Here is a 13,436-nt window from a genome sequence, read left to right on the forward strand (position 1 = left end):
GCCAGGCTCAGGGAGCTGCCTCCTCTGCTCACCTGGAGAGGAGAAGGCTCCAGGGACACCTCAGAGCCCCTTGCAGGGCCTAAAGGGGTTCCAGGAGAGCTGGAGAGGGACTGGGGACAAGGCATGGAGGGACAGGACACAGGGAATGGCTCCCACTGCCAGAGGGCAGGGCTGGATGGGATCTTGGGAATTAGGAATTGTTCCCTGTGAGGGTGGGCAGGCCCTGGCACAGGGTGCCCAGAGCAGCTGGGGCTGCCCCTGGATCCCTGGCAGTGCCCAAGGCCAGGCTGGGCAGGGCTTGGAGCAGCCTGGGACAGTGGGAGGTGTCCCTGCCATGGCAGGGACAGGATGGAATGGGTTTTAAGGCTCTTTCCCCCCCACCCCCGAGTCCATTCTGAGATTCAGCTCTCTGTGCCCACCAGTCCCTTCCCTCCCCTGCAGCAGACAGAAGCAGCTTTTTGAAAAATAAATATTTATTTACATCTGAAAAGAGAGTTAATGTGTAAATTGGTCTCGTGGGGGTTCCATCGATCCAGGACGTGACTCCAGGCTGGTGCAGCCTCTTTGCTTTGTGTGCTCGAGGCAGCTCCTCCCTGAGGCACTGGGAGAGGCTCCCCCAGCCCCTCGGGGAAGGGGCAGGGCCTGGAGAACCTCCTGTGTCCATGGGCATCTCCTTGAGCTCCCAGCTGCTTCCTCCTCCTGGAGGGGACTTGTGCATGGCAAAGGAAGGAATGTGGTGGGAACGAGCTCTGGCAGTGTCTGTGCTGCTCCCGTGGGCCAGAGCAGGGCGCTGGGGGTGTCTCCAGCTGCTCCAGGACAGGTGCAGTCCTGCTCAAACCACACCACCTCAGCTGCTTCCCTTCCTCCTGGGCTTCCTGGGAGCCACAGCCTGCTTGGCCGGGGGGGAGGATGCTTTGGCACCCCACTGGAAAGCAAACTCCCAGGATTTGAGCCTTTGGTGCCTGAGCTCCTGCCAGGCTGGCAATCCAGCTTTCCCTGCACAAAGCAGAGGAGGCTGGGCTGGATGCTGAACCTGGCATGGGGGAGGTTGGGCTCTGCCCCAGTGAGTTGCTGCTCTCAAATCCTTCACTCCCAAATGGTTTTGGGGCTCCATCCTTGGCTCTGCCCATGCAGGAGGCACCAGGGGTCTGTGCAACTGGAGAGCAGCGAGGAGGGGATGGGAGCTGCTGTTCTGTGTCGGTGATGAGGGTGGGAGCAGGAGCAGCCCCTCGCTGTGCAGAGCTTTACAGGGTGGCTGTGGGTGCCTGCTGAGATGGTCCTGGGCTGGGACACGGGGACAGGGAAGCCCTGGCTGTGGTGTGGCAGCATCTCCCATTGCCACTGCAGGACCAGGCTGCCCCTGCCTGTTGTGATCCCTCCCACAGGTGCCCAGGGGGCTGTGGGTGTCTCACGGGTTCCCTGTGTGGGAGTGTCCTGGGGGAGGCTGCCAGGCTCTGCAGGTGCTCAGGCAGGGCGAGAAGCAGCAGGGCTGCCCACACAGCAATGCCTGGCGAGAGCCCGGGGTGCCACCTCCCACTCGGGTCACAGCAGGGATGTCCCTTCCAGCAGCTCCAGTGTGGCACAGCCAGACACCCATCCCAGCCTGGCCATCCCAGGTGGGCACTGCCCAGCACAGCTTCTGCAGCCTCCTGCCCTGCAGCCAGGCCCTGTGGCCATTGTGACCAGCAGCCCCTCTACCCTGGCTGGTCACCACCTCACTGGGCACAGCAGAGCACCGGGTGGTCGAGCTTCCAGAGCTGCCACTTCTTCTTCATCTCGGACTTCACCTGCCATGGAGGGGAGGGAGAAGGGGCTTATCCATGGCTGTGCCCTCCCTGCAGGCACAGGGTGGGGAAGCCGGGCAGGAGGTGCCAGGACAGGGGCAAGGACAGGGCCAGGGACGTTACCTCCTTGTTGGCAAAGCAGTACAGCACAGCCACCAGGAAGCCCTGCAGGGAGAGCCAGCTGTGAGCCCCCTCCTTGCTGTCCCTCTCCTGGGGCTGGGATGAGCTTAAGGCTCCCCCCAGGCCACTCCTGGTTGTTTTTAGGGCTGGGGTCCCCATGGCAGCACTGCCCAGAGAGCACAGGAGGCAGCAGCATGCTCTCAAGGGCAGAGGCAGTGCCACCCTTCCCATGGAAGCACCGCAGGAGAGCAACTTCAGAGAGGGAGCCCCTGACCTCTGCTCCGTGGTGTGCCCAGAACAAGGATTTGTTTCACTCCCACCTCACCTGGAAGGAGTTGAGGAAGAGGGTGAAGAACACCTTGACGTAGCGCAGGATGCCCGTGGTTTGCTCGTCCGTGGCGAAGATGAAAACGACCTCATGGATCCCGAAGAGGGGGATGAGGGTCAGCGTGGCTTTGGCCAGCCTGGGGGACAGTAAGGGGACAGTCAAACTCCCACTTAATCCCAGGGCGGTCGTTGAAGGATGTGCAAGGTGGAAGAGAGGCGTGGGGAGGGTAGGGGGTGTGGAGGGGGCGTTATCCCGGTAGCCCAGAGTGTCCCCACCCCACTCCCGGCCCACCTCAGCTTGTAGTCGGCGTAGCCCTTCTGGTTGGCCCGGAGCTTGGCCAGGATCACCTTGAGGATCCGCATGAAGATGAGCAGGTTGATCTGGGAGGGGAGACAGGGCAGGGGCACACAGAGCCCAGCACCCCCGCCCTGGCTGTGACACTCACCCAGCAGGAGATGGCACCCCTGTGCTGCCGAGGCTGCTGCCGCCCTTCCTCCCCTCCTGCCATCCCAAAATCCTGGCTACGAAGCAGCAGGAGCTACCCCCAGCCCCTTTCCCTGGAGTTCAGCACCCCAGCTTCCTTCATGAACCCCCAGAACCAGGGCCCAACAAGCTGCTGAACCCCCTGTGCATTTGGCTGGTCCTTGCAGGCCAGCTCTCCCTCCAGGCCTCTGCTGGAAGCTTCCCAGGGCCAGGAGCCAGGGGCTGAGCTGCTGCTGTCCAAACAGACCCGGGGCTGGCAGCTGTTCCCTACCAGGGAGGCGAGCAGGATGGGGATGCGGATGATCCACCAGTAAGCCATGTTCTCATTCAGGGCCCAGCACCTGCCGGGGAGGAGAGACAGCACCGTCACCCTGGGCTGGGGGCAGCATGACCCAAGAGCTTTCCAGCCCCAGCCAGGGGGCTCAGGGACCCTCAGCAGCCTCTGAGCATCCCAGCAAGACCCCCATCCATCCATCCCTCCATCCATCCATCCATCCATCCATCCATCCATCCATCCATCCATCCATCCATCCATCCATCCATCCATCCATCCATCCATCCCTGTCCATTCACCCCCACTCACTCCACGTTCTCCTTCAGGTACTTGGCGGCCATCCAGGGCACCACGAACACCACGGGGGTCCCTGCAAGTCACACAGCAAACCCTGTAAAACCAAGCACCCTCCTGAGCTGAGAAACCACTCCCGTGCTGGGGGGACCCCCGGGGTGGCAGAGCCCCCACCCCACACCCTCCTGGGATGGTTGGGACCGCGGTGCCCCCAGGTGACAACGGGCACTGTCCCCTCCCCGCAGCGCGCCCAGGGGGCCCCTACCCCAGCCCAGGTAGAGGTAGAGCCTGTAGTAATTCTTCTCAGAGAACACGGCCCCGATGAGCAGCTTGTAGAGGTAGACAGCTTCCACCAGGAACCAGTAGTGGTTGGCCAGGATGCAGTACTGCATCAGCACCTGCGCTGCACGGCACCCCAGCGCTGCCTGCCACAGGAGAGCCACCCACGGCTCAGCACAGGCACCCCAGGAGCTCATCCACGGGGGGTGGTGCTGCACAGGCACCCCAAGGTCCCTGAGAGCTCCCCCATGGTGGGCTCACCCAGAGGCTGCACAGGAACCCCCAGAGCTCACCCAGCAGGGGCATGAGTGGCACCAAGGGTTCATTCCCCAGGTGCCACACAGGCCCAGAGCTCACCCAGCGGGTGCACAGGTGTCCCAAGAGTTCACCCACTGGGTCATGGGCAGCACAGGCACTCCAAAAGCATGCCCACTGTGTGGATGGGCACCCCAGGACCATGCACAGGCACCCCAAGACTTCATCCATCAGCTGCATGGCTGTCACCCTGATTTTTTAAGATTTTCTAAGCCATCTGATGTTTATATTCTTGTAACGAACTTCCTCACACGCTTTCTGTAAATAACTTATTGGTTTGCATTCTTTTATAGAAGAAGAAAAATTTAATAAATTAGTTAGTTTGTCCAGTGTCATTGGAGAGGTGGCACTTTCACCCTCCAATCCACTGGCACTTTTAGAAAACTGTAAATGTTAGAATCAGGGAATAAATTTCCCTTTTCTTCACCTTTTGAGCAGCAGTGTGTGCGTTCGTGCTGTTTCATGTCCTATAGCGACACATGGGCACCGCTGGCACCCCAGAGCTCACCCAGCAGGAATCTGGGGCTGCACAGGCACCGGCCCCCCCAGCCCTGCCCTGGGCGAGAGTCCCACACTGTTCCCAGCCCAGCACTCGCCTCGTGGCTCAGCAGAGCCTCCCAGTCCGCCACCTGCACCAGCTCCACGCCCCAGCGCCGCTCCAGCAGCGCGTCCTTCACCATCACCGAGGTGGCGCGCAGCCCGAAGGAGGCGAACAGGTTGGCGTGGATGTAATTCCTGGTGCAGCGCAGGTTCCTGCAGGAGCGGGGTCAGGCGGGGCCGGCATGCGGGGAGGGAGCAGGGGCAGGGCCGTGTCCTACCTGCAGGCGGTGAGGACGAGCAGGGCAGAGATGAGGGTGAGCAGCGACAGCGAGTAGCCCACGGTGTAGAGCACCTTGAAGCTGACCATGAGCCGGCGGGCGCCTTCCTGCAGGGGAGCACAGCGCCAGGGAGCCCGGCTGGGTGCGTGTCCACCCCCGGCCAGGCTGCCCTGGCCATCCCCGCGGTCCCAGCCAGGTCCCACCTCCTCAGCAGTGACCTCCAGCTCATCCTCGCACTGCGAGTAGTCCCTCCAGGGCTGGCTGCCGTTCACTGTCACCCACTGGCCGTCGGTGCCACACCTGCGGCTCACCAGCCCGTGTTTCACTGCGGACACCAAGCACCGGCACAGTTCCCCACGCTCCCGCAAGCCCCTCTCCAGGGATGAGGGATCTGCCCCTGCTCAGCGCCCTGCTCCAGGGCAGCCATGGGCAGAGCTGGCTCTGCTCGGAGCCCCCGGTGTCCCCTCACCCCAGGTCTGTTCATGGGTCCCTCTGCCCCTGTCAGGGGAAGGGAGGGGAGCCCTGAGAGCCTCTCCAGCCGCAGAAGGGTTCAGCCCTGGCTTCCAGCTCGGGGATGGCAGGAGGGCATCCTCACCTTTCTCAAACCAGGGCAGGTAGAAGGGGCAGGAGACGTTGACGGCGGTGCCGGGGCTCCCGTCGGGCCAGCAGGCGTACATGTCAAATGTCCTGTTACAGAACAGCCCTTCCAAGGGCGGGGACAGGGACAGGGAAAGCCAATGCTCAGTGCCGGATTGGTGGCACAGACACAGCGAGCCCTGCTATCCCAGCACTTCTGAGGGGGCTGATGCCACCCTGAAACGGGCCCGTGTGCTCCACACCAGCTCAGCCCCCCAGGACAGCCAGCCCTGGCTCCCCATCTGACATGTGGAGGTCCTTGTCAGTCCCTTGGGTGACCGGAGCAGGGGACGCTGGAGAGAGATGAGCCCCAGCCCTGGCTCTGTGCGCCCCGGGCTGGCACGGCCGGTACCTGCCGGGTAGGGCTCGCTCGCCATCCTCCGCAGGCACTCGTCACGGTACCGCAGCCACTCCTCGAAGGTCTTCTCCAGCACTTTGGCCCCACCGTGCTGCAAGCCCGGAGCTGGGTCAGAGCCTGCAGCGCCCTGACCGCCCCCGGGAAGCGCTGCCCGAGCCCGGGGCGGGGCAGGAGCCGGGATGGAGCCGGGATGGAGCCGCCCCGCGGGGCTCAGAGCCCGACAGTGCCAGCCCCGCTGCCCCGGCCCCAGCCCGGCCCTCACCGGCACGGAGGAGAAGAGGCACAGCCAGGCGAGCTGGACGAGGCCCCGCAGGGATCCAGCTCCAGGCGAGTCCCTCATGGCCGCTCCCAGCCTGACCGGTGCTCCCAGTGCCGGGGCGCGTCTCAAACTGGGCCGGGAACGCCGATCCTGGGGAGAGGAGGAGGAACGGGGGCGGCTCGGCTCTGCGAGCACCCACAGCCGGTGGAGGCAGAGATTTGCTCCCCAAGCCAGCAGAGGAGAAGGTCCTGGGCATGTCCTGGGCTGCCACAGCCCCGGGTCAGTTCCCTGATGGAGCCAAAACCTCGGGGAGCGCCAGGCGGAGCAGCCAGGGTGTAAATGGATCTCACGTCTGGATGAGCCTGCTCAGCTTCCACCCACCGCTGCCAGCCCCGAGGGGAGCAATCGGCACCGTGACAGCCCCAGTGCCACCCCAGTGCCACCCCAGTTCACCCCTGGGTGAGCCGGGAAGGGGCTGCAGGGACAGGGGGCAGCGAGACCTCTCTGGGGTCCCCTGGGCCCCCATCCCCGGCCGGGCTGGGACCCCCATTCCAGCTGTGCCCCAGCACGTCCCGCCCGGTCCCGCTGGCCCAGACCCCTCCCAGCCCGGCCGGGGCTCGGGGCAGGAGCAGCTCCGCCACCCCCGGGGCTCCCCGCTCCTCCGGGGCTCCCATCGCTCCCAGCCCGGCCCCCCCAACAGCTCGGACCTCCCGGTTTGTCCCCCACGAGGGTTCCCAGCCGGTCCCGCTCAGTGCCTCCGGGGGTCCCGGGGCTCCGCCGCTCCCTCCGCCCGCTTACCCGGCTCCGCGGGACCGGCAATCCCGGTGTCCCGCTGCTCCCGGTGTCCCGCTGTTCCCGGTGTCCCGCTGCTCCCGGTGTCCCGCTGCTCCCGGGTTCCCGGCAGCCTCGGCAGCGCCGGTGTTTCTGGCAGCCCCCGTGTTCCCGCTGTTCCCGTTGTTCCCGGTGTCCCGTTGTTCCCGCTGTTCCCGGTGTCCCGTTGTTCCCAGTATTCCCGATGTCCCGTTGTTCCCGGTATTCCCGGTGTCCCGTTGTTCCCGCTGTTCCCGCTGTTCCCGTTGTTCCCGGTGTCTCGGGCAGCCCCGGCTCCGCGAGGTGAACGCGGCGGTGACCGAGCGGCGTCTGCGGCGGAGCCGCCTCCTGCCAGCGCCGGGCCCCGACGGGAGGGGGCTCTGGGGGGGCTTCGGGGGGAGCTCGGGGGCGGCACCGCCTCCCGGGGCTCCGGGTGCCCGGTGGGACCCGCGGGGTCCCGGCGCCGCCGCCCCCACGCCCGCGGAGCTCCAGCACGGAACCTCCCGGGGATCGCACGGGGATGGGGGCCCAGGTCCAGCCCCTTCGGGATCCCTGCTGGAATCACACTGAGACAGGGACTGGGGTCCAGGTCCAGCCCCACTGAGCGTCCCCAGCTGCATCACACGGGGACAGGGATGGGGGTCCAGCCCTCAAACTGTGGGGCACAGGGAGCAGATCAAGGATCCAGCCCCCCTCGGTCTCCCCAGAGCCCCTGTGCCTCCATCACACGGCCCCAGGGAAAGTCCTTCCCCTCCCCGGCTCGGGTCCCCCTGGCTGTCCCCTGGGCTGGGTGACAGCCCCTGTGCAGGCAGGGGGGGCTGTGGGGGCCTCCCTCCCCTGGGGACAGGAGTGGATCCAGCAGAGGGCACAGCCTGTGCCATCCATGGGCACTGTCACCCAGCCCGGGGAGCTCCAAGGGCAGGGACAAGCCATGGGACGAGCCTGGTGGCCCTGGTCCTGCTGCCTCCCCAGCACGTGCTGGCAGTGGGGAGGGAGGGGTCTGTGCTGGGGAAGGTGATTTTGCCACCAGTGGAGCAGGGAGATCCCCCTGAGGTCCCCAAATCCCCAGCACAGCCCTTCCAGGCTCCCTCCCAGTGCAGCTGTGCCTCCCTCCTGCTGCAATGCTGGCACCCACCCTGCCCTGCAGCAGGGGGGGTTCATCCCCCAAGCTGGCTGCATGCACCAGAAAACACGTTTGTTTTGCAAAAATAAGATGTTTGTCTCAAAGCTGCTGCAGTGGAGCAGACACAGGAGTCAGGGGGATGAGGAGTCACAGCTGTGGCTGCAGTGATGTGAGCCGTGTCTGCTGATTCCAAGCGACAAACAACGCCCTGGGGAGCAGCCCAGGGAAAGGATTTTCTGTTTGGGGGGAAAATGAGGCCTCAGGTGCCTCCCCCAGCACGAGCCTACACCAGGGTGTCTGCTCATTGACAGATTATGAACTTTGGACAGGAGCCTGGAGGGACAGGACACAGGGAATGGCTCCCAGTGCCAGAGGGCAGGGCTGGATGGGATATTGGGAATTAGGAATTGTTCCCTGTGAGGGTGGGCAGGCCCTGGCACAGGGTGCCCAGAGCAGCTGGGGCTGCCCCTGGATCCCTGGCAGTGCCCAAGGCCAGGCTGGGCAGGGCTGGGAGCAGCCTGGGACAGTGGGAGGTGTCCCTGCCCATGGCAGGGGTGGGGTGGGATGAGCTTTAATGTTCCTTGAACCCAAACCATTCCATGATTCCATGATGCCACAGCCCTGGGGCACTCATGGGGATGATTCCAGCCATGTCCCCATTCCCAGACTGACTCTGCACACCCGCACCCCACAGATGTCCCTGTGTGAGCCCATCCAAAGGCAGCAGGAGCATGGGGTGGGCTCATCCCACAAGGATGCTGGATTTGGGGAGATCCCAGGGCTCCAGGGCTGGGCTCATTCCACAAAGATGCTGGATTTGGGGGGAGCCCAGGGCTGCAGCACTGGATGCCATTCCCTAGAGAGGAATCACAAACCCTGGATGTTATTGCCCTGCTGAGGTCCATCTGGATGGGATTGTCTCCCATGTCCCTGGAATGGGGACATGAGGAATGAGCTGTTCCTCTCCATATGGATGCACTCCAGGTGGGTCTCCATAGCGACTGCAGCGCTCCAGGCTCTGTCAGGGCCAGATCCTGATCCATGGGGGGCTCAGAGCCATGGGAAGAGGGGCCGGGGCAGCACCCCACTCCCAACAGCTGCTGTGCTGCCAGGGTGGGCTTGGCACACAGACACATGACTGGTAAATTGAAATTGAAATTGAATTAAAGGTGAGGTTCACCATCAGAGCTGGGAAAATTGTCCCAGAGTGGTCTCAGGAATTGAAGCTCTTGGTGCTTCTTGGGCAGCCTGAGAGCTGCAGGAGTGCTCAGGGAGAGGAGAGCATCCTCCAGGGCCCTGCATGGGAAAATCATGGAATTGTTTAGGCTGGAAAAGCCCTCTGAGATCATCGAGTCCAATGAGGCAGCACTGCCAGGTCCACCATTAACCCATGTCCCTAAAACACCACATCTACAAGTTTTTGGAACACTTCCATGGATGGTGACTCCACCTCTGCTATCAGCAGCCTGTTCCAGTGCCTGATCTCTCTTTCAGTGAAGAAATTCTCCCAAAATCCAACCCAAGCCTCCTCTGGTGCAGCTGGAGGCCGTTTCCTCTGGTCCTGTTCCTGTTCCCTGTGAGAAAAGCCAAGGTCACTAAGGGATAAACACCCAGCCAGAGAACCCCCAGGGCTAAATCCCTTCCCCCCAGCGCTGTTACCAGCAACACCTCCTGAAGGCAGCTTTCACTTTATCTATCCATTATTGATGGGGGAATTCACCCGTGGGCATTACTGCAGCATCTGCTAATCAAGGTGCTTTGCTCCCCCTCCAAAAGCAATTCGCAGAACAGAAGCACTCCCCAACACATCCTGACCCCCAGTTATGCAGCAAACTTCCCAGAAAAGGCTGGGGGAGAGAAATCCCTCAGCATGTGAGTGGCCAGGGAGCAGCTGGGGAGGGACACGGCTCCCCTGGGGCAGCTCCTGGGGCTTTGGTCAGCTTTGCAGAACGGGAGTATCTGTTTCCATCCCACTTCCATCCCACTTCCATCCCACTTCCACCCCATTTCCATCCCACTTCCACCCCATTTCCATCCCGCTTCCATCCCACTTCCATCCCACTTCCACCCCATTTCCATCCCACTTCCACCCCATTTCCATCCCATTTCCACCCCATTTCCACCCCACTTCCACCCCATTTCCACCCCACTTCCACCCCATTTCCATCCCATTTCCACCCCACTTCCACCCCATTTCCATCCCATTTCCACCCCATTTCCACCCCATTTCCAGCCCATTTCCATCCCCCGTGGCGATGACAGGCAGGGACCCCACTCCATCACACACAAAGGTCACTCCAGCCGCTGTTCCAGCTCCTCACCACATTCCCAGCGGTGATAAATATGTGATAAATGAATGTTCCCGGCTCCTTTTGGATTTGGCACCCGCTCAGAGCCCTCGGCAGCTGCGGTCCCTGCAGCAGCCCCCGGGCACTCAGGATGCAGACCGGGATTCGAAGCTGACCAGCTCTCCTCGGTTTCCGTGCGGATTCTCGCCTAATTCAAGCCGGAAGGTTGAAATATGAGATCAAGACCTTCTCTGACATTCATCGCTATTCACATCCTGCCCCGGGGCCGGGCTCTTTGTCCCCTGCTCTGCCGGAGGGCCTTGGCAGGGAGGGCAGCATCCACATTCCAAGGGTTCCGACACCGGGAATTCAGGGAGCAGACAATGGAATGCATCTTTTGTTTCCTCCCTGCCTGCTGCGAGCCTGCTTGCAGCTTTTGCTGTTACCAACCCTGGGGCTGCAGCACAAGGAAAACCTGGCTGGAGCTGCTGGAGAGAGTCCAGGGGAGCCCAAGGAGATGCTGCAGGGGCTGGAGCCAGGCTGGGAGAGCTGGGGGTGCTCACCTGGAGAGGAGAAGGCTCCAGGGACACCTCAGAGCCCCTGCCAGGGCCTAAAGAGGCTCCAGGAGAGCTGGAGAGGGACTGGGGACAAGGCATGGAGGGACAGGACACAGGGAATGGCTCCCACTGCCAGAGGACAGGGATGGATGGGATATTGGGAATTAGGAATTGTTCCCTGTGAGGGTGGGCAGGCCCTGGCACAGGGTGCCCAGAGCAGCTGGGGCTGCCCCTGGATCCCTGGCAGTGCCCAAGGCCAGGCTGGGCAGGGCTGGGAGCAGCCTGGGACAGTGGGAGGTGTCCCTGCTGACCCCCTCCAGATGAAAACGCTGCTAATTGTCATTCAGCTTAATCATCATTAAGCTGGGCAGGGTCAGGGTTAACCCCGGGTGCAATCACTAAGGGACATCTTCATCAGAGCCTCCCAGCAGCCTCTCACTGCTCCTCAGGGGGGTGGCAGTGCTGCTTTGTCACCTCAGGGTGGTCCCCAGGACTCCCAGGGGAAGCTGAGGAGCTCCTCTGGTGTTTGCCAGAGCACGTTTGGAGTCACCCTGAGGAATGGGTGGCTCTGTCCCCAGTGTGAGGGCTCACTCCTCCCAGCCCAGGGCCATCTCCACCCCCTGTGGGAGCAGAGGAGAGGGGGTGAGCAGCGCCTCTGGGCCTGGGGTGCCCCTCAGCTGCTCTGACAACAGATGTATTTTCCACACCTTTAATATCCCCTTCTGTAAAACCAAGGGATTAAGAAGTTGCTCTGAGTTCTGGGTCTTTCCCAGCCTTCCAGCTGTCCCAAGTGTTGGATGTTTGCCACCTTCTGGGACTGTGATGGATGAAAATGTATTTTCAGCCTGGGCTGTAACTGGCACTGCTCTGTTGTGCTCAGCAAAGCATTCGAGTCACTCAGACCTGCCAGGTGAGAGCTGTGCTCTGCATTTCCCTCTTGCCTGAAAGTCTGAAAGGGCTCCAGAAAAGCTCCCCCCAGATTTGCCAGAGCCTCATAACAAAACCTGGCTTAGAGCTGGGAAGGGGAGGCCCTGAGACTGGAGGTTCTGTGCTGTCCCAAGGCAGGATGCTCCAGGGGGGACTGCGGGAAGCCCAGCTAGCACAGGAGATGTCAGGATGTGCCTCCTCCAGCATTATCTGGCTGATCTGGGAATCACTGAGAGCCCCCAGGCACAGTGCTGGTGGGAAAGCTCTCTCCCCCTCACTCTGGGCAAAAAGAAGTGAAAAAGCAACTTGCCCAATTGTCACGGACATATTTTATGAAAAATCCTTTCCTTAGGATTTTTCTCCTGAGAAGCCGAGAGGCCTCAGAAACAAAATGTAAACATTGATTATCTGCTGCTGTGGAATGCAACAGGTGCATCTGGGATTGGGCTCATGTGGGTGTTTTTAATTAATGACCAATCACTGTCCAGCTGTCTTGGACTCTCTGGTCAGTCACAAGATTTTATTATCATTCCATTCTGTTCCTTTCAAGCCTTCTGATGAAATTCTTTCTTCTATTCTTTTAGTATAGTTTTAATATATCATTTTCTTTTAATATAATACATATCATAAAATAATAAATCAGCCTTCTGAAACATGGAGTCAAGATTCCCATCTCTTCCCTTGTTGGGGTTGCCTGCAAATTCCACACCCAATTCTTAGCAATCCCTTGTGTGTGTTCCTGCAGGAGCAGGGGGGTCTGAGGCTGGGCAGCCCCCTGGGCTTGGGCAGGGACACCATCCACCATCCCAGGCTGCTCCAAGCCCTGGCCTTGGGCACTGCCAGGGATCCAGGGGCAGCCACAGCTGCTCTGGGCACCCTGTGCCAGGGCCTGCCCACCTTGGGCACTTTCTGCCATCAGATTTCTGCACATTTACAGAATCTTCACAAAGACGTGGTGGGTTGGGTTGTATCTAAATGTGTCAATAGACACCACGAGGTGGGCTGAAAAACCTGATGGATTTTTGTGTCTGCCAGGGCTGGCTGGGTGTGATTTTCAGGGCCCATTAATCAGGATCAATTCAAAGCTGGGTAGTCTCTGGTAATTGCTCCTTCCCCACCCACTCCTGTTCCTGCTGTTGCAGGGAAGCTCTGGGAGCAGCAGGATGCACCACACACCTCCTGCCTCAGCAGCTTCTGTCCTCCCCACAGAACTGAGATGGGTTTGGCCTCATTTCGGGCTCCTGCTGCTGGGCACAGCCAGCTCCAGGATGTGGTGTCACTGTGATATTTTATGAAAAATCCCTTCACCACGATTTCTTCTCCTGGGAAGCTTCAGCTTCTCCATGTTTTGCTCTTCTGGAATGTGATTTGAAGAATTGTTTACCCAGCGTGTGAATTGTTTTAATTTAATGACCAATCACAGCCAGCTGTGTTGGACTCTGAGTCTGTCACAGGTTTTTATTATCATTCTTGTTTTAGCCTTCTGATGTATCCTTTCTCTTTTCTATAATATAATATAATATAATATAATATAATATAATATAATATAATATAATATAATATAATATAATATAATATAATATAATATAATATCAGCCTTCTAAGAACTTGGAGTCAGATTCTCATCTCTCACCTTGTCCTGGGGACCCTCACAACAACACCTCAACCATTGGTGACCACAACGTGGCACAGCTTGCTCAGAGGGTGCTGCCCACCATGAGGGATGGGCTGTAATCAAACAAACATTTACTGATGAGCTGCAGCAAACATCACCCCAACTCCT

General features: G+C 60.5%; 1 protein-coding gene across 1 annotated transcript; it reads right to left on the reverse strand.

The window, feature by feature from the left end:
* Positions 1-453: 453 nt before the first annotated feature.
* Positions 454-7,080, reverse strand: LOC136563278 (glucagon receptor-like). The gene is made up of 14 exons (XM_066560551.1): positions 6,747-7,080; positions 5,952-6,098; positions 5,684-5,780; positions 5,291-5,398; positions 4,899-5,020; positions 4,696-4,802; positions 4,474-4,630; positions 3,549-3,708; positions 3,299-3,359; positions 2,987-3,056; positions 2,524-2,612; positions 2,230-2,368; positions 1,908-1,949; positions 454-1,787 (listed from the first exon to the last, which is right to left on the reverse strand). The coding sequence occupies exons 2-14, from the start codon at positions 6,027-6,029 to the stop codon at positions 1,716-1,718; spliced, it is 1,302 nt and encodes a 433-aa protein (XP_066416648.1). The 5' UTR covers positions 6,030-6,098; positions 6,747-7,080; the 3' UTR covers positions 454-1,715.
* Between the last annotated feature and the right edge of the window lie 6,356 nt (positions 7,081-13,436).

Source organism: Molothrus aeneus, chromosome 16 (assembly GCF_037042795.1).
Source record: "Molothrus aeneus isolate 106 chromosome 16, BPBGC_Maene_1.0, whole genome shotgun sequence".
NCBI lineage: Eukaryota > Metazoa > Chordata > Aves > Passeriformes > Icteridae > Molothrus > Molothrus aeneus.